This window comes from Beta vulgaris, chromosome 2, assembly GCF_026745355.1.
Source record: "Beta vulgaris subsp. vulgaris cultivar EL10 chromosome 2, EL10.2, whole genome shotgun sequence".
Taxonomy (NCBI): Eukaryota; Viridiplantae; Streptophyta; class Magnoliopsida; order Caryophyllales; family Amaranthaceae; genus Beta; species Beta vulgaris.
The window spans coordinates 23,682,570-23,709,144 of record NC_079203.1 but is presented as its reverse complement, the minus strand read 5'-3'; the positions used below and the strand labels follow the sequence as shown (position 1 = coordinate 23,709,144).

The 26,575-nt window shown below is 36.9% G+C and overlaps 2 protein-coding genes, 1 long non-coding RNA gene and 1 other non-coding gene across 4 annotated transcripts; 3 read left to right on the top strand and 1 right to left on the bottom strand.

Moving 5' to 3' along the window:
• Window positions 1-13,267: 13,267 nt before the first annotated feature.
• LOC130590356 (uncharacterized) lies at window positions 13,268-23,615 on the top strand. The gene is made up of 3 exons (XR_008968005.1): window positions 13,268-13,599; window positions 15,731-15,790; window positions 16,590-23,615. It is a non-coding gene; the product is annotated as an uncharacterized LOC130590356 (long non-coding RNA).
• On the top strand, window positions 13,593-15,274 carry LOC104887090 (transcription termination factor MTERF4, chloroplastic). The gene has a single exon (XM_010671677.3). It carries the CDS (start codon window positions 13,677-13,679, stop codon window positions 15,192-15,194), a length of 1,518 nt encoding a protein of 505 aa, XP_010669979.1. The 5' UTR covers window positions 13,593-13,676; the 3' UTR covers window positions 15,195-15,274.
• A 304-nt stretch (window positions 23,616-23,919) lies between the features above and the next one.
• On the bottom strand, window positions 23,920-24,026 carry LOC125495320 (small nucleolar RNA R71). Its single transcript, XR_007271962.1, has one exon. It is a non-coding gene; the product is annotated as a small nucleolar RNA R71 (small nucleolar RNA).
• Window positions 24,027-24,957: 931 nt separating this feature from the next.
• On the top strand, window positions 24,958-25,608 carry LOC104887171 (uncharacterized). The gene has a single exon (XM_010671769.1). It carries the CDS (start codon window positions 24,958-24,960, stop codon window positions 25,606-25,608), a length of 651 nt encoding a protein of 216 aa, XP_010670071.1.
• Window positions 25,609-26,575: the final 967 nt, after the last annotated feature.

Genomic DNA, 26,575 nt, shown 5'->3' with positions numbered 1-26,575 from the left:
TGCTTATTATCTATTAGAAAGGTTTTAGGTATTTTAAAAAAAAATTTAGCCCAAATGAATTTTGGGCCTAACTTTCAAAAGTCTTACATTCAAGTAGTTGGTTCAAAATTAAATTAAAAATATTTTAAAGAAAATCCAAAAAGGTTTGCAAAAAGAAAATAAGAAATATAGATTTTACTAAAAGAAAAAAAAATAATAAAAATTAATATGCCGCCAAACTCACTGTTGTGCCGCTGTGGCTAGTGAGTTGTAATATTTGGTATTTCATTATTTTACTTATCTTCTTAATTAGATTTATTTAACCTTATAGAATTATGTATATTACGATAGTTTATTATCTTTTCCTAATCTTAGTTGGATAATCGTAAATATTAGCTATATCTTAGCTCGATTAGTTTATCTTTTTTTTTTAAAAAAATTCATCTTTTAGTTTCCTAGTCCTATTCCGATTCTACCTATCCAACTAGTATAAATAGGGGTCTCCACCCATCATATTCTTCACATCAAATTTGAGGAATACATCTTTTTTTTCAAATTTAAATACACTCTCTTAGCCTACCATTTCTCTTCTCTCTTAGTAGTTATTAATTTTCAATGTGCGTGTAGATGAGATTTTCAATAGTTGTTTTGCAATTTTAGTATCATATTTTTAGGAAAAATATTTTAAATTGAAGTGCATGTTTTGTTTGAGTTTAATATGAAGAACATGATTTTTAGTTGAACTAGTCGGATATTTATGTTTTATAATATGTTCGAAGGTCGGCGTAAGTAGCCGCAGGTTGAAATTCCATATCATCTACTAGCATGAAAATTGTTTAAATATTTTCATATCATACACTACCATGAATACTGAAGAGCAACATGATTAGCAAGACCAAAAATATTATGGTGTTATGAATATTTTTAAGAGTTTTCAAAATTATTCTACAAACAAATTATTATTTATCGTGTCTTTATATGGCTAAGCTTATTAGAATTATTATTCTTTTTAAAGGAGGATTATTTCTAAAGTACTTTTATTAGATATATGATCTTTTATGATCGCAATTATAAAGAGGCAACTGCTTATTATTTATCAGCAAGAACGGTAGCTATATATTAATATTATTTACCCAGGCAACAGCTTGTTATTTATTAGCAAGAACGGTAGCCATATATTATTTACCCATGTACTTTTTGTATCAGAAATGTGGACAAGGTAGTTTCCCTCATAATAGACTCGGTAAGGAATATTAAACTTGGGGGGTGTGCACACTTTAGGAAAGGTAAGCAAGTAAAAAGGATTTTTATCAAAGTTATATACTTTATATTATACAAGTATTATCAAGTATACAGAAAGGTTTTTCGAAATTGAATATATTAAATGCTAAATTAAATAAAGTGTTTAATATTCTGCATATACATGTACTCAATATTTTTACTGACACACTTTTATTTGTTTTGTTTTATGGCTTTGTCCCTGTGATGACCCTATTTTTAAGAGCAGATTTTTACAGGTTGATATGATGAATACTTCATATGGGGGAGCTGGTGAGGAATCATAATTAATCAAGGAGTTTTTATTTAATTTTGTTTATTTCCATTGTTATATATATAGTCGTACAATAAATTTTATATTTAATAAAGAGAATTGATTTAAGTTATTATCGCTGCAATAGTTTCAAGTTCGGTTAGTAGTTAGTATTAAAGCCTTTAACATTATCACGTGGCGATAATACTCTCAATTTTCTCAAGGAGTTTTGTACTAAAATAAGTTTTCCAAAAGAGAGAAATTTGGGGGTGTTACAAAGGCTGGTTTCAGTTAGAAACTCGTTCCATTGATTATTCTATCTTAAGTAATTAATTTATTGGTTGTGAAGTTTATACCAGTAAAAGTTGTCTGCAAAGTTATTATTTACTTCGGTTATTTCACCAAATACCCCTGACAAAAAATTTATTGACCAAATACCCCCCCCACTTTTTTCAAAATTCACATGAGACCCCTAACCTTTAGAAAAATCCACCAAATACCCTTTTGTTGACGGTCATTAGTTCTCCATTAGTGTTTATTTACATGTTTGCCCTAAGGCAACCTAATTATCCCTAAGTCAACCTAATTAGTCCTAAGTCAACCTAATTAACCCTAAGTCAACCCTAACACTCTCTTTCCCCTAACCCATCAACCCTTTACCCCCCCAAACAACCCTAGCCCCACCAGCCCCCAGCCCACCACCCTCCCCCGACCACCCCCACCACCCCCCACCAACCCCATCCCCACCAACCCCATCCCCACCAGCCCCCTCACACGCAGCCGCAGTCGCGCCTCCCCCACAACCGCAACCGCACCTCCCCCCCTTTGAATCCCGAACCCACCACCCCTTCGAATCCCGAGCCCACCACCCCCGGCCCGTATCAAATTCGAGGTAAACTGAAAAGTAGAAGAAACTCGTCGGCGAATTGATGTTGAACTAATGAGATCGAGTGAATGGGGGAGGGAGAAGCGCCAGCGAGATCGAGGGAGGGGGGACTGATACTGAACTTACGCGAACTGGTGTTCAACTAACGAGTGTGATGGAAGGGGAGGCGCGAGGGAGGGAAAGGGAGGGGGAGGCGCGAGGGAGGTCGAGGGGAGGGGGGCTGTCGAGGAGAAGAGATGGCCAACAGTGCGGGCCAATCCAACCCATCCATCCCAGCCCGTCTTTTTGGGTCGTGTGGGCTGAGCCCGCAAAAATCCCGATCTAGCACAGCTCGAACTGTGAAATCGCTAGGTGGATCTTGGGCCCGATTTTTTCAGCCCAGCCCACGAAAGCCCGCTTCTAAAACCGCCGAGTTTGGTCCATGAAAGCGGTCCAACCCAACCCATGAACCGGACCAACCCCAGCCCAAGTAATTATCAACCAAATTGTGTATATTTTATTCAAATTCAAAAATATTGAAATTGTTCATTAATATTAATAATTGTATATATTTTAATGAATATTAAAGGTTTTATGTAACAATAATAAATGATTATACAACTTTGAAAAAAAAAATTCATGTCGGCTCGCTAGGCCCATGTACAGCTTTCCGAATCGTGAAAACCGGTAACAGCCGATGTGGGCTAAGATTTTTCTACCCGTGAACCAGCCCACCCAAACTGTGAATTTTACGGTCCAGTCCTGGGTCGTAAATCTCAGCTCGGCCCACTAGGGCCCATAGACTAGCCCGATCGAGTGGTCATCTATATAGGGGAGGAGGGTCTGCATGAGGGTTGTCGGGGAAGGAGAATGTGAGGCTACTGGGGCATGGGTTGGGTGGTGGGGCTGGTGAGTCTAGGGTTAAGGGTTGGGGTTGGGGTTGGGAGAGAGAGAGTTAGGGTTTTTAAGGTTTACTTAGGGTTTCGTTAGGTTTATTTAGGGTTTTTAGGATTAATAAGTGAATTAGTTAACGGAGCACTAACGTTCGTTAGCCAAAAGGGCGTTTTGGGTAATTTTTAGCTTCTTAAGGCAATACATTGTCATTATGTCTGTGGAGCTCCCACTATCGATTAACACTCGACCTATCCGTAGATTTGCAATCTTGAGTTCGACGACCAGGGGTTCGTCATGGGGGGTTTTATGGGTCAATGGCTACCTCTGAATGTCATCGTGGAGCATACTGCTGAAGTTCTCATTTTCGCTGACTTGTATTTCAGGGTGCAGAGATATTTCTTTCAAGAGCGACCGGTTAGACCATCGAAAGTACATCCTCTAGCAATGACATTGATGGATCCTTTTATTACGTCACTTCTTGGTTCCTTCTCTCTTCAAGGTTCTTTCTTCTTTTCTGTCGGGTTTTTCAAGTACTAATTCAACTTTTCTTTCGTCTGCAAGTTTGTCCAGTGCTCTTTTAAGCTCCTGATAGTCATGAATGGTGTGGCCACAGTCATGGTGATACTCACACCAAAGCTTCTTATCTCTCTGGCTGACGGACGTTTTTATGGGATTTTGTTTTGGTAAAGTGAGCCTCTCCTTGATGTCGATGTATATATCTCTTCTGTTGAAGTTGTACCTAGGGTCGTACCCGTTTCCATCAATTCGAGGTTTTTTTTATCTCGATCCCTTCGAGGGATGTACCTTAACGTGTCCGCTTGAGTAGGATGGTCGTTCTTCCTCTTTGGTGGTTATTCATGTGTTTACAGATATTAGAAGCCTGTATGAACTTCTATGCGAGGCTCATTGCCTTAGAGAAGGTGGATGCTTCACTTGCTGCCAGCTTCAGCTTAAATCTGCTCGAAGGGTATAGCCTTGAAATTTGTGCGCTGAAGGTCAACTTGTAGGTGCAAAACCTTTAGGGACTCTTCGTTGAACCTATAAATGCAATATGCCAGCTCTTTATTTCTCTATTGCTTAATAGACGTTAGGTGAATGTTGGTATTTCGATGTCTCCTTCCTGCTATGAAATTCTGCTTAAACGCAACCTCGAGCGAAGCAAAATCTGAGATGCTTCCAGGAAGAATCTCGGTAAACCAGGTGAACACGAGCCCCTTCAATGTTGTCGAAATGAATTTACACCATGCGACCTAAATCCATGTTTGTACACTCATCTTGCCTTGAAGGCGGTAAGATGGTCAACACTAAGGTATGTGCTCCTTCACAATGCTGAATAGGGGTAACCTTGACTTTTTGCGGGTTGGGAGTTCATATGATTTCCTCACTAAAAGGTGTGATGAAGCCCACGTTGCCAAGGTGGTCATTACAACGCACGCTAGAACTGGAAGTACTAGACTCTTCCTCTTCATGCCTCTTACTACCCTGGTTAGGATCATAGGTTGGCTCCCCTACTTGTCTTAAACGCGCTCGATGTTCGTTCAACATGTCCCTATCATCTAGAGGGCCATCCCTGAGGGCTCGCTCATTTATCAGGTGTCGAGCATCTCCCCTTCTTGCGGGAGATCGAGTCGAATTTTGTGGTACTTGAGTGTCAGGAGCTCGAGCCTCTGGCTGAGGTGCCCTAGTGTCTTGCTCGGGTGCTCGAATGTCCGGAGGAGGTCCTTGACCATTCATACCTGAAGTTCCTTAGGGGATCGGTGGCCTGTTCGACGTACCCTCGGCCCTATTCTAGAGACAATACATGAGGGCCCTTAGGCTGTCTTCGAGTGTATCATTGAGTTGTTCTTCTAGATGTTGAAAGTCTTGTTAACTGGGTTAGGACTTTGTGCTTATACTGAGGGGTCTCGTTTCGAGGGAGCAATATCCTGTCTAGAGGTGGTCATGTATTGACAGCATTAGTCTCCTCTCGAGGTTCGATCTCCTCGATGATGTGTGGGTCCTTTCTAAGAGCATCAGGGCCCTTCTAGTGTCCCCTGTCGTTTCGTCAGCCACCTGGGATGGAGGTGATCGATGTTGATGAGGTGTAGTAGGGGGTTGTCAACTCCGACGTGTTCTTCAATTAGCCATGACTTTTTTGATTTTCGATTCCCCACAAACGGCGCCAACCTGTTTCGGGTGAAAAAGTTGTAGAGGGGGAGATCAGATCGAAGGAGTGTGTTAGGAGATTCGAGGGGGCATTGAACGTCCGAAGGATATCGCGGGACCTACAAAACAAGAGTTAGACTACCCAGAGGGTGATTCTCGGATCACCCCCTCTAACAATCAAGTTAGTATTGGAACTTGAAGTTTGATATGGAGTGGTAGGTGAGCTATTCGTTACCTCAATGAATTGGGATATGTTATCTATTAATAGGCATTGGAAATTATGCGATCTGAATGCCAGGCTGGATCTGAACCTGAGCTAGCTAGGTTGGGCCCCTTGGTAGGCCATCCTGTTGAGTGTAGCGGGGTTAAGATTGTAATCTCACTTTGGATTTTTGTTCCCAGGGACACAATGGGCCTAAACAAAAACCATTGATCTTTTGGTGATTTACTTGTTTCAGTCCAATTTCTTTTTGGCTCAAGGAAGTACTCCTTGAAACAATCCATAATAGATCAAGTCACTTTCTTATGCTCAAACCTCATAAAGGGAAATACAATTGTAATACAACACAAAATTTGTAGAATAATTACAATAAAAAAACTAAAAACTCTAAGAAACAATTAACATGCACTAAGCTGAATAATAGTTTATGTAATATGAGGCATAATATATATGAATTATTTTCTATCATTGCCTAGTAGGGTCCAACTGATTATTTGCAGAACTTGTACCTTCACCTTACTCCTGTGGGGTGACAATATCACCATCCGGTGGAGGAGTTTCGTCCTCATGATCATTCGCCAAATGTGGCGTACGTAGACTAGGCATATTACCTCCTTAAGCTCTCCCTCGCTAGCTAAAAGAAGACATTTGAAATAAATTTTGTCAAATAACATAGATTAGTATAATGAATAAGGTAGTATAAACTTCAAAAGTTTCTTTTATCAAATTTAAGAACAAAAGAATCAATTTGAACTCAGAGCATATATTAAATAATATAAAGTGAATAGCATAAGAATTTTAAAACTAATCATACTTCTTATCAGCACGATCATATTCCTTGTCTTGCAAGAAGCGTAAATGGTCGTTGTTAGATGTGTGGTCAATATACACCCTAAACATCTCACGAACATGTGGATCCTGATGGTTCACAATGACCGAAGTGGAATTTCTATATAAATCTCTTGTTTTAGTATTGTAGGCGTGTTTTTATTTCGCCTACGTGGGATGAGCGCGTATTTGTATTAGACTACCGCCCCACCATATAAGTTTTTATATTGAAAAAACTTTGAAGTCACCAACAATTCTTTAAAGGAAGAATCATAACCTAATTGGATTTTGGAAAACCGTAGGGACAAATAAGAGACTTATCCAATGTAGATTTCCCTGTTTAGATTATATAAATGGTCAAATAAACCAAAGATTGAGTTCGGGGATGAGGGTATAATATAGTTAGGAACCATATTGCCCATTGTTGGCCTCTACTAAATATCGAAGCAATAGAATAACCAAATATTATTTCAAGCACCCTAAAATAATTAGTCTAGGTTGGTTCAGGAAACACGTAAAAAGACTTTTTTGTAATGATATGTTATTATGCAATAAATTTACAGAGAACCTAGCAGGTTGTCCAAATTAATCTGATTAATAGTAGAACAATTCTATAGGTCTCGATTAATAAAAATAATGTAACATGTGGGTGAGAAAAGCAATAAAGCGGGACAGTCATATAATATGCAAAGCACAATCAGGTAGGTACAATACTGTATGAAAATAAATAAGAAGGAAGCATTATAATATACAGTAAAATTATGTTATAATAAAGATCTACATCATGAAATAAGTTAGATACTTCAATATAAAAATAGGAATTTATTTAAGGACCCTCAGGTTTATACCGTGGCTTGGGTCTGTGAGATTGAAAACCTTTTGGACGAGAAATCATGAAGCCTGGACATCTGGATGTCCGAAAGTATGTAGATTTGATGTGTTTTTGCTTGAGTTTTGTAGTCTGTTAAGAGATTCGCAAGATATTTGTCGAGTGTTATGTGGAAAATCTGTTTTTTTAATATGTACGAAAATCAGACCTATTTATAGGGAAAACGACATTGCGCCTCACGCGCTAGCTGCATCTGGCTCTGGCTGACTTGTCAAGCGCATGGCGCGATATGTCCAATAGAAAGCGAACATCTGGTACGCATTTCGAAAATGATAAGAAAGAAAAGTAGTGTCTCACATCGATCATTGTGCTTGGCGCATGACTCTATATGACACATAAGTCTATGTGGCATTTCTGTGCACTAGGCGTGGGATTACGTGACAATCTACGTGTTAGGACATGTGCGCTCGGCGCAGGCAGGCGCATTCAGCGCAACACCTTGTTTTTGACATGTTTTGACATTTTTTTATAAGAAACTTGTTTTAAATATTTTCTTTTATCTTTTGACTACGGATATCTGATTTAACGGGATAAAATCCGATTATGAAAATATCTTTGAAAATATTTATTTATTTAAATAAAACAATTAATTGAGCTTTTGAAAGGAGTGGGCTCAAAATACAATTAATTATCATGAATAATTAATTGGGCTTTAAAATAAGACTTTAACACTTTTCAAAATAGTTTTGAGTGGCTTTTCAGACTGCTCTACCTTTGGGTAGAAGTTTGATAGTACACAACCTCCACTACAACTTCTCAACTCCAATAATGCCTCATCTGCACCTTTTTAACTCACACACACAGCTCCTGTCCAACAACACGCTGCATCAAAGCTTCACTAATGCAACACTACACATGCAGCAAGTTAAGACTGCGCCCGCATCCCACAGGTTGACTGCACCCCCTTACTGCAACAAATCTATGTAGGGAATTTTGCCGTGCTCTTGAGCTGGCTATGCCAGCAGCTTGAAGAGAATTGTGCCTACACATTGAAAAGGAGTGCACTCAAAATTAAGGTGTTGCACCCGCAACTAGAAGTTAATTGCTCTCGCAGTTGTACTCATAACCAACATTTCTCGTGCACGTGGATTTACTTGTGTTTTATTTTATAGTTCTTTCATTTAATTAGTATATATATAAGGATTCAATGAGAATGGATCCTTATGTGAGAATATATATCATATATGAGAACATATTTATGTTCTCAAAGGATCCTTATGTGAGAACATATTTATGTTTAGAACATACGCCAACACTTTTTAGAACATATGCAATAGATTTTAGAAAATACTTAGATTTTTGTTTATAAAACATATGCTATGATTTTTAGAACAATAACTTATAGAACAAGTGCTATAAGTTTTAGAACATGAACACATCTTTTTACATAAGAACCTAATCAACACATGTACGTATAATTATATATACATGTTTTATATTTTCAAGCTTATGTCTAAATCACTTCAAGTATGTTCTAAAATATTTTAAGTGTGTCCCAAATTATTTGAAGTATGTTAGTTCAAAATTATTTTTAACATGTTCCAAAGAAGGAAGCAAGTAATTTTCAAATAATCCCGAAAAATTGGTGTTTTTCATAATTTTCAGTTGATTTTTGTTTTCTTTTTAATTCCAAAAATGCAGAAATAAAGAATACAATACTATTCATATTTTATTTTTGCATGAATTTATAAATTAGGAACATCAAAACTCTAGTGCAACTATTTGAAACATGACAAGAACTATATAGAACACAACAAGAACTATTTAGAACACAGTAAGAACTATTTGGAACATAAAAAGAATTGTTTAGAACAGAACAAGGATTATTTAAAACACCAGAAGAACAATTCAGAACACTAGAACAACTATTTGTAACATATGTTTTACTATAATTAGAGCATAAGAAAAACCATGTAAAACATCCTTTTTTATTATCAACAAAATAATCATAAAATTAACATGGGAGAAAAATATGTCATGAAACATATGCTCTACAATTTTAAGTATATACTTCCTCAAAAAAAAAAACCTTAAGTATATATGTACCCTCAAAAATAAATATGTTGTTCTAAAAACTGTTGCGTATGTTCTAAAAATTTAACTTTGTTTCCTTAAAATAGTTTAAGTATGTTCCCTAAAAAATGATGTTGTTATTAAAAAGTTTTGCATATGTTCTAAATAGTTAAGTATATTTCCTAAAAAAAAAAGGAGTTAAGTATGTTGTTCTAAAACGGGTTTCCATATGTTCTAAATCTAAATCTTTTGTTCTCACATAAAAAAGTGTTCTCATATATATATAAGTGAGTTCATACGATAATGTATACTTACATGAGAAATGAGAATGAATTTTACTCGCTATAACTCTTATAAATAAGTGATGTAACTACAAAAAAAAAAAAATATTAGAAAAAAACAAATTTTTTTTTAGGGGAGTACAACTCTAATGAACAAATGTTGTAACTCTAATCCAATCGTGTGATTGAGATTCATTCTCATTTCTCATGTAAGGAGCATTTTCATGTGATCTTGAAAATTTTAAACTTAAAAAAAATTTAGTTTTTTTCTAATATTATTTTTTTGGAGTTACACCACTTTTTCATTAGAGTTACATCACTTATCCATAAGAGTTATAGAGTAAAATTCATTCTCATTTTTCATGTAAGTATGCATTATATATATATATATATATATATATATAATTATATATATATATATTATAATTATTATATATTATATATATATATATATATATATATATATAGTTTTAGAGAGGATTTTTACATTAAACTATAGAGATTAGAGATGTTCTTAGAGTGACTTGAAGAGTAAGAAACTTACAATCTAACTTGTAGAACTTTGATTTCTCATCTATTGAAGTAAGATCTTTCTATTTTATTGTTGATTTTTCTTGTTTTCTCTAATTAGGAGCTTAAATCTTTAGCTTCATAGCTTTCCATTACTTGTTCTTCATTTATTCTTCATTTTCTTTTATTTTTGTTTATATATATATCAAATAGTGAAATCCTCTTAAATGCTTTGTTTGTTTGGTTGATCATGGATTTTGATTTGGTTTTGCTTTCTTTTGATTGAACTTATTCAATCTAGTTTAATGATAACTATATGGTTGAGATTCATTCTTATTTCTCATGTAAGGAGCATTCTCATGTAATCTTGATAATTTTGAGCTTAGTATATATATATATATATATATATATGTATATGTATATATATGTGTATGTATATGTATATCTTTAAATATTATTTTGCAACTTAGTATCATGTTTTTTGGGATTGTTATTTGAATTAATAATGAGCATGTCTTCTATGAGTTAAACGTGAACAACATAAAATTGTTATGTATGCTTATGAGTGTAATAATTCAATGCCAACGTGAAATCTAAAAAATCAATGTCGATGTTGTCTGACTTTCAAATTTTACGTCTGCCAAGTATTACTTCTTTGCATCTAAGATTAAAGATAGATAGTGCTTAGAATATGTAGTTAAAGTGCCAATGTTATAATTTGGCAGTAGCACATTATGGAGTTTGAGAATAATCATGAGTGTTGAGCTTTACGAGTAATCAGTTTGCTTTTCTTATTATATTTAAGATTTAATTTTAAGGTCTACAAGTTATTTGTTGTACAATATTGGTAGTTAAGTCGTAATTTGAGATTGTTAGATTTGAAATTGTCATTAAAGTTTTCCAAAGGTTATTCCATATGAGCAAGTTATTAATTTTATGTCCTTTAAGTGGCTAAAGTTTTATATAAGAATTACTATTCTTTATAAAGAAAGATTATTTTTGAAAGATTTTTATTAGTTATATGATCTTTTATGATCACAATTATAAAGAGGCAATGACTTGTTATTTATTAACAATTATAAAGAAAGATTAATTTTTGAAAGATTTTTATTAGTTGTATGATCTTTTATGATCACAATTATAAAGAGGCAATGACTTGTTATTTATTAACAAGAACGGTAGCTATTAATATTATTTACCCAGGCAACGACTTGTTATTTATTAGCAAGAACGTCGGCCATTATATTATTTACCAATGTACTTTTTGTATAAGTCATGTGGACAAGGTAGTAATCCCTCGTAATAGACTCAGTAAGGAATACTAAACTTGGGGGGTGTGCACACTTTAGGAAAGGTACCTAGGCAAGGAAAAAAGGATTTTTATCAAGGTTATATACTTTATATTATATAAGTATTATCAAGTATCCAAGAAAGGTTTTTTGAAATTAAATATTTCAAAAGTTTAATTAAATAAAGTGTTTAATATTCCGCATATACATGTACTCAGTATTTTTACTGACACGCTTTTATTTGTTTTGTTTTATGGCTTTGTCCCTGTGATGACCCTATTTTTGCGAGCAGATTTTACAGATTGATATGATGCATACTTCATATGGGGGAGCTAGTGAGGAATCATAATTAGTCAAGAAGTTGTTATTTTATTTTCTTTATCTCCATTGTTACATAGTTGTACAATAAAGTTTATATTAATAAAGAGAAGTTATTTAAGTTATTTCCGCTGCATTAGTTTCAAGTTCAGTTTGTAGTTAGTATTAAAACCTTTAACGTTATCACGTGGCGGTAACACTCTCAAGTTTCTCAAGGAGTTTTATATTAAAATAAGTTTTCCAAAAAGAGAGAAATTTGGGGGTGTTACATTCTTAGAGTGACTTGAAGAGTAAGAAACTTACAATTTAGGTTGTAGAACTTTGATTTCTCATCTATTGAAGTAAAATCTTTCTATTTTATTGTTGATTTCTCTTGTTTTCTCTAATTAGGAGCTTAAATCTCTAGCTTAATAGCTTTGGTTTACTTCTTCTTCATTTATTCATCATTTTTTTTTATCAAATAGAAATCCTCTTGAATGCTTTGTTTGTTTGGTTGATCATGGATTTTGATTTGGTTTTGCTTTCTTTTGAACTTGTTTAATCTAGTTTAATGATAACTAGTGAGTAGATTTCATCTAAAGGTAAGGTGATGCGCATAAGTTGAGTGTTTGAAGAAACTTGAGGATGAAGTATCTTCAATCTTGTGATTAAACGATTGCTTTTTTATGATTGTGCATGTTTTAGAAGTGATCATTCTAGTAATTGCATATTCATGGAGTGTAAGTCATGTATGACATGAAAATAAGTGAGCATGATTTGCATCACTCGCATTTCGTTTGGGATGCATGCTTTTGATTGTTAGATTGTAGTGAGAATGAAATAGGTTTATGAATTAGGAGTGTCTTCATGATTTGTTGAGGTATAATTGCATTTATTCGTTACTTGATAGTTGTTTTTGCATTCTCATCTTTCCAATTGCTTAGCTTAGGTGTTTGTTCCGAAATCCCCTAACACTTTCCCTATTTGCACATCCTAATTTTACTTGTTTTGATTTGTTATTTGCATAGTATGTAAGAGAGATAATTTTAACCCAAACTTGCTTCTGAATTAGCTTATGCAAAAGAAAATTACATACACAAAGCACCATTACTTGAGTATCGACCCTTACTTGCAAATACACTAGTTTTGGTAATTTAGCTTCAAATGTTGTTTAATAGAGGGGTTTGCTTGATTACAAATGAATTTACTTTTCCTTTTTTGAATAAAGCACTAATAGAAGTAGCAATTTTGCCTATGTCAAATATATATAAAAAATATTCCTTACGCCTAGTCTACTTTGACGGTGAAGCAAAGTGGAAGCAAAGTGGAAAATATTTCATGCTTTAGCAAAATTAGTACATACACATGTCCGTAGGATGAGAAGCATGCGCACAATAAACATGAATGACTAGATTATAAACACAAAACCAATACCAACAAACATATACCAACAAAGATGTATATATATTCATTTGACTTGTTATTTATATACATATGTGCACCATACTATATGTATTAGCGTGTACATCATCTACACCTTTAGGCTTTAGCAATGTGTAGGGAAAAAATTCAAAGAAACATAGGAAAGAAAAGTTTGTAACCCTAATTGTCCACATTACCACCCGTAGAATTTGTGCTGACCCTTTTGTGTTATTACAAAGGAAATTTCATCAGATTACCGTCTACGTTTATATTCATCCACTCATTCCAGTTTTCTTTTCAATCTAAATAGTTCAATTTCGTATTGCCGGCATCATTTGAAGTTACTTTTCAGAGATAAGAAGAGTGAAAGGAACGAAATTGAAGTATTTTTGCGACAGATTCCAATAAGATTGAAGGTTTGTTTGGGATCACTCTTGTAAGTTTTAAGATTTAAGATTTAATTTTTGAATAAGAATTCAGAATTTCTTTTTTTAAAAAGTTTTATTCACTAGTATGCTAAAAGAAATCCAGATTTTGGGGGTTCCTTGGGTACGCCACTTGCTGAAATCCTTCCATAATGCGAAATTTCCCCTTCCTAGAAATATCCAGTTATATAAATCCCCAAATTTGAACTCTAGGGTTTATGGGGTTTATTGTTTGCATTCATTTTCAACGCAATCGAATAAATTTTCTGAATATGAAATGCCATCGGTTACTTGGGGGGTCGTCCAAGGTCGAAAAGAACGGCTGGTGTCGAAAGTGATAATATGTGATTATTTGAAGACTTTGGGGATAATTACTGATGAATTAGAAGAAATTGAATTGCCCTCCACTGTTGAAGTTATGAGGGAGAGAGTGGAGTTTTTGCAGAAACTAGGGTTGAGTATCGACGATTTTAATGAGTACCCATTGATGCTGGGTTGTAGCGTTCGCAAGAATATGATCCCTGTATTAGGGTATTTGGAAAAGATTGGGTTGCCCAGATCAAAACTAGGTGAGTTTGTGAAGAATTACCCACAAGTTTTACATGCCAGTGTGGTGGTTGAGCTTGTCCCGGTAGTCAAGTTTCTTCGTGGCCTTGATGTTGAGAAAGAAGATATTGGATATGTGCTGCAAAAGTATCCTGAATTATTTGGCTTTAAGCTTGAGGGTACCATGAGTACATCGGTGGCATACCTTGTAAGTATTGGGGTGAATCCCAGAGATATTGGCCCAATGGTGACACAATATCCATATCTTTTGGGGATGAGAGTAGGCACTATGATTAAACCACTTGTTGAGTACTTGGTTTCACTGGGATTGCCGAAGAAGATATTGGCTCGAATGTTTGAGAAGCGACCATATGTAATTGGTTATGATTTAGAAGCAAGTGTGTCATCAAATGTAGAATGTTTGATCAGCTTTGGAATTAGTAAAGAAGTAATTCCTTCAATTATAGCACAATACCCTCAGATTCTTGGGCTACCTCTGAAGGCAAAAATGTCTACACAGCAGTACTTTTTCAATTTGAAGCTCAAGATTGATCCAGATGGTTTTGCACGAATTGTTGAGAGAATGCCGCAGATAGTCAGCCTTAGTCAGCATGTGATTATGAAACCTGTTGAGTTTCTTTTAGCACGGGGAATACCAGCTGAAGATGTTGCTAGGATGGTCGTGAGATGCCCACAACTAGTGGTAGTGCATGTTGTAATCATGAAGAACAGTTATTATTTCTTCAAGAGTGAAATGGGTCGTCCTCTGAGAGAGCTAGTGGAATTTCCAGAATATTTTACTTACAGCTTGGAATCGCGGATTAAACCTAGATATCAGAAACTGCAAAGTAAAGGGATCAGGTCTTCCTTGCCAGCGTTTCTCAACTGTAGTGATAAGTGGTTTGATGAAAGAATTCAGGGTGATGTTTTTGAAGCTGAGAGTTCTGGCCCCACATTTAACATGGGTGGGAAGTTAGAACTAGCAGGAAGTTACAATGTATCAGATGAAGAAGATGAAAGTGAAGATGAAGTACTCTATAGGCGCACTGTCTCCCTCTAGTGTAGTTTGTCTTCAATAACTAATGTACCAAAATATGACAAAAGTTCTAATGGAAGTCAGATTAAGTTATTGTTCCTACAGTTTCATTTGTTTGCTTGTTTTACCATGCATTACATAACGCCTGAAACTAAGCTCGATAAGTTAGTCAATATTGTGGGAAGATTTCCATTATTGTTGACAGATTCTAGTACGCTGTTTCGATAGTAAAATTAGCAATGGGTCTAGATATATTTCTAGATGAGCCTTTTGCTTTTAACTTTGAAGATTTCTGCTCAAAACTTTCACTTATGCATTGAAAAAGTATGTGGCCCTGTTCTTTTGAGCCCTATTCTTTTCAGCTCACTACAGTTCAATCCAGCTCAACTCAATTTAGCTCAAAAGAACAAGGCCTAAGGTTCTCTGGTGCTTCTTTTTGCTATGTTAACGTCTTGGTCATGAAACTCTATGATACACACTTCTGTCCTTATATGGCCAAATGTAGTGGCAGATTTTTTTTAAAGCTTATATCTTTGAGCCTGTGTGGCTGTGTTATGCAGATGTTTTTGTGTTGCCGAAATCCTCTCTCTCATCCGAAGCCTCACCCAACGGCCAAACAGGTTTTTCTCTCTCTTCCTTTTCGTCTATGAGAAACCTTGCGTTGATAACTATTTGTTCTTAACTTTGTAAATAGCTAATATCAGATATTAACTTTTTTTGAATTCGTTGTGCCCACGATGTGACATGGCTTGAAGCCAATATTAGTCTTGTGCTTTAGGTGGTTGGAACACCAAAATACGTGTGTCCTAGACTTCTCGCAGACACATCTTGTTGATTTAAATATGATATTTGGTCCTTATTTACATTTGTCTTTTCTTTGTGGCCTAATGGTACGTGGATTCTTTGCTGCATAAAGTATGACTTGATTTCTCCTATGTTTATCAGGATGCTGTATGTATGAGATTGCAGCTCATCGACCGGTATCCAAAGCATTTGGTAATTTCATGAGAATAAAATTGAGCATTCTCACTTGTTCATTCTTCATTGTCGTCGGGATTAGTGATATTTTGCCCATAAAAATGAGAAAGGAGATTTTTTTTTTTTTAAAAAAATGGAAGAGTGATTACATATCTCTATTTATTAGTGGCTATATACCATAGTTAGGAATTTGATGTTTGGGGGTATCAGTATCACCCTTTCGCTTGCTGTGTTTATGGACAGTGTGTCGTAAAAACTTCTGCATGTTGGCTGATGGCAAATGACAATGTAAGCATGATTGCACAGGGTGTTGAATGTGCCAAGTTTTTTTCTTTTTTATTGCTTTAAACCTTTTGGGATTAAAGCTTTGATATTGTTGTTGTCGGTTCAATATTATAACTTGTACCAGATCATATTAATTTTAGATCTTTTAATTTTCAGATCTTTATATACTACCAGAGACGACTGAGGAATTAGCAGCTGGTGAAATTGAACGTTTTAGAGCTCATTCAAAGGTTCAGGAGCGTTAAGAACATACAATAACCTTAGCAACAGTAACATGAACCGATTGTTGCTGAAGCAGTGTCAGGTTTGGCATTATTTGTCTCTCTTTCCAACTCAAGTCCATATTGTCCACTTTTTGGTGGTATAATTATGAAACTCATTTGCTAAACGACGCCCTAGAATTTCCTACTAACGCCCTAAATACAGTATTTTTATACTTCCCTAAACCCTCCTCCAATTTCAAAAGTCCACTTCCCGCTTTACCACCACCACCATCATCTTCTTCTCCACCGAACCACCAACACCATCGTACCCGACACACCACCGTACTCCGACACACCACCGTACCCCGACACACCACCACCACCACCATCTTCTTCTCCACGTCACCACTACCTTCTTCTCCACGGCACCACCACCACCACCACCATCTTCTTCTCCACGTCACCACTACCTTCTTCTCCACGGCACTACCATCACCACCACCTTCTTCTTCTCCACGGCACCACCACTACCACCACCATCTTCTAATTCACGGCACCACCACCGCCACCGTACCCTGACACACTATCCCCTTGTTCTCTCCTCTGTTTTTTTTTTCGTTTTAAAAAAAAAATTCAGAAAAAAGGGGGCACCCACCAAGGATGCCCCACCACAGGTGGAGGCGGCCTTGGCAGGCGCTTCACCACATGGTGAGGCGCCTGGGGCGTCCTTGGTGGGCGCCCCTTTTTTTTTGAATTTTTTTTTTTAAAAATAAGAGAGGCGTCCACCAAGGACGCCCCACCACCGGTGGAGGCGTCCTTGGCAGGCGCCTCACCATGTGGTGGAGCGCTTGCCAAGGACGCCTCTCTTTTTTTTTTTAAAAAAAATTTCAGAAAAAACAGAGGATAGTTGCTTGAAACAATATGTCAGGGGTAAGGTGGTGGAGGTGATCTGTCGGGGGTAAAGTGGTGGTGGTGGTGTTGCTGGTGGTGGTGGTGGTGGTGGTGGTGTGTGGCGGGAGTGGTATATAAATACTTTGCATTTGTAAAAGTCAAATACCTAGCAGGGGAGATTATATACACGAGATTTTATGCTTGAAAAGAAATCATCTGCCCCTGCTAAGTATATAAATGCAAAGTCAAGGGGAGAGAGAAAATAAATGCAAAGTATATAAATACAGTATAAAAAAAAAACTGTATTTAGGGTGTTAGTAGGAAATTTTAAGGTGTCGGTTAGCAAAGCCCTTACGAAAACAATGTTGCCTTTCAAGTGTTGTAGTTATTGTTTTTTTTTTTTTTTTTTTTTTTTTTTGACAATGGCTAAGAAAGAGGAAGAAAAGGCTACTTTTTCCTTGCATTAGTTGCCAGGAAATGTGCCCTAGAGACCTCCTCTCTTTTACATTTAACAATAGAAATAAAATCTAGCTTACCTGCTTCTTCCTTTATTTTCCTTGATATGTTCCTAATTTCCATTGGCGGCTCATAATCGTTTTTTAGCGCCCTGATAATCTCACTGCAATCCGTTTTTATTGAAACGACTTTGGTCGAGGATTCCAGGGGCACTATACAGTTGTAGTTATTGTCAATGCTAATTTCTCTCATTCTATAAAACTCTTTTTTCAGTGGACTGATGTTGAGTCTTAGTGACTACATTAGACATATAATCGTGTCTCCCCATTTAAGGGTCCAATCATAAAATATACTGCGGTGTTAGTTGGCACGCCCAATGAAGGAGCAGTCCGAATAACCAGGTCATATGCGTTTTGAAATAAAACTATGAGAGCCTAATTAATTATTCATGATGATTAATTGCAAATTAAACGCGTAAAACGTTTTAAGTCCATTTTTTAAAGCCCAATTGAATATTTATAATTTTAATATATATTTTCATAAAAAAAATTAATTATCTTTAGAACCTAAATTAGATTTTCAACACGCAAAATTTGATCTTCGGGTGCTTAAAACATTAATTGATTATTCTTTGGCATGAAATTTATAATAATCGGTATTAATATAGTTCCAAACTATATTGTACTCTCATCCCCAAACTCAATTTTTGGTTCCTGACCATCTATGGAGTCATGGCGGGAAATCTACATTAGATAAATCCTTAATTTGTCCCTACGGTTTTTCAATATGCAATTAGGTCTATGATTATTTCTTTAAAAAATTGTTGGTGACTTCAATGGCATATTTTTGATAAAACTTTAACAATGGGGTAGTCAAATATAATACGCGCTCATACCGTGTTGGCGAAGTAAAAACACGCCTACAATTAGGCGACTTTACTAGAGAGGATTTTTTTTAATGAGTGAGTGAAACTTGAAAAACACGCCTACAATTAGGCGTCCAGCTAACCGACAACGACATCGCACGCAGCAAACTGCGTTCAACGCAACATACCATGTAAATTGCAAGCCTGTGCGTCTGATGCACAACCTTGTATAGCGCGCTTGGGGATTCTTAGTCAAGTGGGGCAACACTCAACTTCAATATGAATTCAAATATTAGTTACGACATTACTCGCGGTTATTCAACAAACTTTCAAAGGCACACAAAAATACAATCTTGCCACTTTACAAATTTTAGCATACATTGTTCGGGAGATAACCAATACTCAGAAAAATCATTGACGGAACACAAACCATTAGGGCCTGCAAACCACTTCGAATAAACCTCATCAATTGCCTTGGAAGAAGCCAAACACTCCACATCAATTGCCTTAGAACAGGTCGAACACTCGGCATCAGTTGCCTTGGAAAAGGTCGAACACTTCGCATAAATTGCCTTGGAAGAAAACGAACACTCCGCATCAATTGCCTTGGAACAGGCCGAACACTTTGCATAAATTACCTTGGCATAAGCCGAACACTCCGCATCAATTGCCTTGGAACAGGCCGAAGACTCCGTATCACTTGCCTTGGAACACATCGAACGCTCCGTATCAATTGCCTTGGAACAAGCCGAACACTCTAATTTCAAGGACTATTTATAGTGTATGAAATGACTGTTGTACTTTGATGTCACCCTAATTTGGGAGCATCTGATTGGCTAAGCAATAATGCTATGACGCGTGGCGCACTGATTAGAGAGTACACAACACCCTTTATAGAAAGATGCTTTTTGTGTTTACTGGGCCTAAGTACAGGTTAGGCCATAAGAAGGACTTAATTTACCTTTCTTTATTCAGAAAAATGTACTTTAGTCCATACAAGCTTATGATCCATGTACTTTACTACAACAGAAGAGTGCCACTTGTAGGGTTGTGATGGGGCCACATGTCACATTTATAGCCGTTAATTTTTAGGCATAATCCCTTGGCATTGTCTAGCTTCTTTTTTATGTCGCTTGAGAGAATTTTGGTGAAGACTTCTTACTGCCCATTTGTCTGAGGATGGGCAACGGCAGCGAAGTGAGCTTTAATGTCGTGGTCGGCCAGCCATTCTAGGCGCTTAGGCGTTTCTAACTACGGTCCATTGTCAAAGATAATAGACTGAGGCATCCCAAATCTTGTAATGATGTTCTACCAGATGAACCTCTTTACATATTTGGTGGTGATGACTCTCATACCTTCAGCTTCCACCCATTTTGTGAAGTAGTTTACTGCTACTATCACAAATTTCTTCTGGTTGGCCGCTACAGGAAATGAGCCCAAGATATCCATTCCCCATTTGGCGAAGGGAAGGGGGAAAAGAACTGGAGTCAAATAATTGGACGGCTTCTGATATATGTTGCCATGCCTTTGACAGCTATCACACTTCTTTGCATAAAGAAGAGCGTCCTCCTTTAAGGTGGGCCAATAATACCTTGTCCTTAATGCCTTTTCTCCTAATGTTCTTCCCCCCAATGTTAGAGGCGCAAGCTTCTTTATGCAGCTCTTTCAGGACATCTAACCCGTCATCCCTAGCAATGCAGACCGGAATAGACGAGGATACTATGGGATAGAAAGTATGGTCTTAGCTTCCGGCTGGCCATAAACAGTGTCAGGCCGAATTTCTCTACCATTGAATATCTACATCCTTTAGCACATGGCTAACAAAGTAGATCGGAATTTGCACTGACTATCTTCCAGCCAGGAGAATATCGCTAACTGCATGCGGCGATACAACCAGGTATACATATAGTTTTTCTCCTTCGGCCGGACTGATTAATCGAGGCAACTGTCGGAGGTGCTCCTTAACCTACTGAAGAGCCTGCTCCGCCTCTTCCGTCCACTCGAATTTCGCATTCTTTTTTTTATTGTTGCGAAGAAATGATGAGATTTATCTTCGGATTTAGAAAGAATACGTCTTAGGGCTGCTGAACGTAGGAAAAACTAGATCGTTACTAATTCCCCTAATGTCAAATAAAAACCTAACTATCCACCTAAACTACTTAAGTGGTAAGCAAGGGTCGAACCACAAGGATCGGAGGGTCTCACTAAGATAGAATCGCTAATAGTAAGCTAAATCGAAAAAATGGTCAAGTTTTTGTTGAACTAAGTGAATAATATTATTGAAATCAAATTAGGAAAAACACTAGAAATGGAAAATCACCACAATCATAAGTTCACATCCAAAAACCAAATAAAGATAAGAAGGTTGACATGTATTGGGAATATGCAAAGGGAATAAGCAAACCTAAACACCTCTAAAATCGTTGTTAGGGAGTTTAGAGTCCTAATTATGGCAATAAAACCTATGTTTCGAGGCGTTATCACCTAACTAGGTCAAGTTAAGAATTGAAGCCTAAACCCAAGTTAATACCAATCAACAAGTGATGTGCAACAATAAATCAATCAATCATGAAGGTCATCCACATAAAAGTAAACCTTTAATTGGGCAACAAAGGATCAAAAGGTGATGGAGCTCACATCAACTTAGTCACCAACCAACACCAAAAATTGAAATTGCACAAACCTCAAGAAAAGCCAACCCAATAAACTCTACTCATACAAATAGGATGAAAATAATGATTGGGCTACTCCCAGTCCTAGTTGATTAACTACTCACTACCCATTACACTACTAGGCATTCTAATCATGGAGAAAATAGCAATCAATCACCAATCTAAAAATATCAAAAATCCAACAAAAAAAGACAATAATTCAAAACAAGATCTAATGAACAAACAAGAAGAAACAAAGAGAAGAAGAAGAGTCTAATCTATATTAACTATTGAACATGAAGATTAAACTATGAAAATATGAAATTAACAAAGTAGAAATGCATAAAAACAATGAGAAAGAAAGAAAGGATTGAGAGGATTGCTAAGGAAACAAAAAAGTTCAAAGAAATTGTCACTTTTTCATTGATTTTCAATCTCCAAATTACACCTCTTGAGCCATGTTTCCTCTCTCTTACACTAGTCAGTAAGATTAGGGTTCTAAAAATCTGAATCCCCTCCTAAAAAGGGGGAGAGAGGTATTTATACCTCTCTCTATTACAGCCGTCGTAAAACAAAAGAAACCCGAAAAATAATCCAACGGTCAGGCGCTCGGGCGGGAGAGACAGGGCCCGGGCGGGTGATTAAAGAGGGCCTGGGCGGGCGAGCTTATGAGCCCGGGCGGTGCAGGGTGGTCAGGCCCGGGCTAACGTCTCGGGCATGGGCCATTAAAGAAGCGAAACACTAAAATGCAACATAAAATAAGTAAAATAGCCTAAAAAACTACCCTAAGAGTGATATAAATCTCACTCATCAACTTCCCCCAAACTTGAGTGTTTGCTTGTCCTCAAGCAAAGTGCAAAGAGACATAGAAGGGAAGGAAATGATACGAGGAGGATAGCAAGGCAAAATTACTAAAAGTAAGTGCACTCAAAGCAAAAAAAAGGAAACTATATACACTAACTCATTTTCGTAGGAATCATGGTCATCTTTAGCGTAAATGACAAGCCATTTAAACCCTAAAGTTGCCAATGAGGATGAATAATGCTCTCGTAAGGGTTTTCTAGGAGTTTTGACCCATAACTCTAGATCTTATAATGCAAGGCAAATAAAAAATAAACAAACCAAGGAAGAAAAATAAAATAAAAAGGTGCTCTTAAGTGAGACAAAAAAGGAGCAAACACAAATGGATGCAAGGATTTCTAGACACTAAAAGTAAGCATGCTCAAAGATGTCCATAGGTTGATTATAACATACTATACACTAAGCATAGAGAACTAAATAGAGCACATTTCCTAAAATTTTACAACCATACATACCGCGTTCTCTCAACTAGTTTCAAATTCGCCATTCAAGGTAGCTTCTCTAAACTCCGAAGAATGGAGCCGATGAATGTAAGAAGGAATAGAACAAGAGAAGGTTACTTGACATCTCGACATGGCAAACTCGCTCAATAGGCTTGAATCCAATCTTCCGCCATCGACAATGACTCCACCCTCTAAGGTCAAAAGGACTTTTTAAGGGTGGTAATGTAGGCTAGGGGTAAAGGGTGTGAATAAATTTGGATAGTGGTGCTCAATCCTAATATAGTGAAGTTTTAAATAGGAGCGAAAGAGCTATATAACCATAAATCACAAATCAACTCAACCATTTAGGGATAGGATTCCCCCAAACTTATTAAAAAACATGACAATGAAGAACAATTTTTGGATTTTCTTTCCCCCCTTTTTTTTTCCTTTTTTTTTCATGCCCTTCACCTTCTTTGACTTTAGGTGGCTTTTCCTAAGAAGTTGCAATTGCAGTTATTCCAAAATATACAAAAATTTCCACTATACCACAAGAATCTCATCTTCTTCTTCGTCTTCCCCTTTTTTTTCTCTTTTTTTTTTTTCATTTTTCCCCTTTTTTTTTCAAATATCACTCAAGACAATCGCTCTAATTTCACTATTCACTACAAGGGTGAAGAATAAAACAAGGAGGTAATTGGCTTGTATTAGGGGTATTAAAAGAAAAAGATAAGGCTCAAACTGCTAAGAGGAAGGGCAAATGCAAATAAAAACAAGAAAAAAAAAAGTAAGAATAAAGAGCCTAGAACTACAAAAATAATAATAATAAAAAGTGATTTATGGTGCTCCTATGGCATATACTCCAACAAGTGCCATTGTTGCACCCACCACAAGCAAATGATTTTGTTCAAATCGACTTTCATTCAACTCATCTCGAATAATCAATTTAGGGGCACCCACCACACGGTGAAGCATAATGGAGACACACAAGACTTCATCCGCCTAAGCATGTTCAAGTTCTCTTTAAGAGATGAAGGATCACGTTGCCTCATGGATTTACCTCCTAATTCGCTCACCACATGGGAAGAAGTCACCAAAGCTTTCTTGGGTCAATTTTATTCATTGCAAAAGACGGCCGAAATGAGAGCTAAAATTGTGACATTCAACGATAAAGAAGGTGAGAGTCTAAATGAAGCATGGGAGAGATTCAAAAGCCTCTTGAGGGAGTGTCCACACCATGACATGGGGAAGGAGATGCAACTCCATTGCTTCTACAATGGGCTTTATTCTCACAACAAAATGAGTCTAAACGCGGGATCGGGTGGACCCATAATGATGAAGGGGGCGGATGAAGCTCTTCAAGCAATTGAACATGTGGTTCAAAATGACCGAGATTGGAACAAAGGGGAGCGCTCTTCAACCTCCAAGAGAGGTGGAAGGTATGAACTTGATAGCATTGATTTACTTACTTCTAAAGTAGATGCTTTAGTTAATCAATTAAAATCATCTACTATGTCCCCCTCCTCATCTAATGTTTCCATGCTTGGTAACTCCCAAAACCCCAACTCATGTCCCCCTCCTAACATGTCTCATGTGAATAGTTATGGGAACACCTCTCATTCCGATCATACTAACATTCCCATGCATTTATTGTTTTGTGATACTTGTGGAGCATATGACCACTATTCTTCCCAATGCAACTTTGTGGACTCTAACACCACTTCTCATTCCTCCATGGAACAAGTCAATACTTCAAATCAAAAATTTGACCCGTACTCCAACACCTTTAATCCGGGTTGGGGTCATAATTCGAATTTTGGGTAGAAAAACCAAGATCAAAGCTCTAATCAAAATGGATTTCAAAATGTGGGTTAACATGTTAATCAAAACCAAGGCCAACATGGATACAACCAAGGTCAATTCCATGGTTCGTATCCTAATCAAGGCCAATAGTAAAATGCTAGACCTCCCCCGGGATTTCAAGAAAATCAAAGGCCTAACTATAACTCCCCTCAACAAGCACCTCTTCAATTGGGACCTCCCACCACCACCACTAATCTAGAGAGTATGATGCAAACTTTCATGACTAATCAAGCTAAAGAGACTAGTGAGTTAAGAGAGAGCATAAAACAAATGCAAGTTCATAATAAAGTGCTTGAAACTCAATTGGTTGAAATGGCGGGTTCTATGAAAAGTGCTCCCACTACCCAACTTCCTAGTCAGGGTGTAAATCCCAATGAACAAGCCCATGCTATAATCACTAGGAGTGGTAGACAATTGGGGAATGTGTGTGTAAATGGGGGTAAGGCAAAGAAAGATGACAAACAATTGACTAATGACTTGATTGATGATGGGGATGAGAAAGATGATGACCCCCCTACACCGCCACCAAAAGCCAAAGATGATGAGCTAGTCACAAACACCCCACCTTCTTATGTAGCAAAACTCCCCTACCCAAGTAGGTTTGCTACTTCTAAGCTTGATGATCAATTTGCTAAGTTCCTTGAGGTCTTGAAAAAGATCCATGTTAATATCCCATTCACCGAAGCACTAAAACAAATGCCAACTTATGCTAAGTTCTTAAAAGAGATTCTATCTAAAAAAAGAGCCGTAGATAGTGTGGACACCATTAACTTGACCGAGAGTTGTAGTGCTATAATTCAAAACAAGATGCCCACTAAGTTGAAGGACCCCGGTAGTTTTGATATACCATGTGCTATTGGTGACATGACCATTGACCGAGTTTTATGTGACTTGGGAGCTAGTGTTAGCTTGATGCCACACTCCGTTTGCAACTTAGGAGAATTGAAGCCCACTCACATTTAACTTCAATTGGCCGATAGATCGGTTAAGATGCCCATAGGAAAGTTAGAAGATGTCCCCCTTAGAGTAGGAATGTTCTATATTCCCATGGACTTTGTGGTGCTTGGAATGGATGAAGATCCAAATGTTCCAATCATCCTATGTAGACCATTCTTAACTACGACAGGGGCGATTATTGATATAAAAAATGGCAAGCTAACCTTGAGGGTAAGAGATGATAAGATTGAATTCAACCTCTCTCAAATCATGAAATGTCCACCATTTACAGATGATTGTTTTAGAGTTGAAACAATTGATTATTATGTGCCCCAACCCATGCATGCTTATGAAAATAATTTTCTTGCACTTGCATTGGTTGTTGATGATGATTGTGGCATTGATGAGGTGAAATCAATAGTTGAGCTACTTGACTCCATCCCAACTCTTGAATCATTTGAAGATGTGTTCTTGGCTATTGATGAGGAAGAGGGAAATTTTTAAAAAAATGATACTAAGGCTCCGGAAGTAGAATTAAAACCTCTACCTTCGAACCTTAAGTATGTTTTCCTTGGCCCTTCCTTTACATATCCCGTTATTGTAAATGCCGAATTAAGCCAAGAACAAATCTCCAAATTGCTTGATGTGTTGCGATTGCATAAGAGTGTATTAGGCTATACAATTGATGATTTGAAGGGGATTAGCCCAACTTTTTGTATGCATCGCATTCTTTTAGAAGATGAATCAAAGCCTTCAAGAGAGAGGCAAAGGAAGTTGAATCCTTCCATGATGGAAGTTGTGAAAAAGGAGGTCCTAAAACTACTTGCTTCGGGGATAGATCCTATTTCGGATAATAAATGGGTATCTCCTGTTCAAGTAGTCCCTAAAAAGGGGGGGTGACGGTGATTCGCAATGATGTTGGCGAACTCATCCCCACTAGGACCGTCACGGGGTGGAGAATGTGCATTGATTATCGAAAATTAAATGTCTCCAC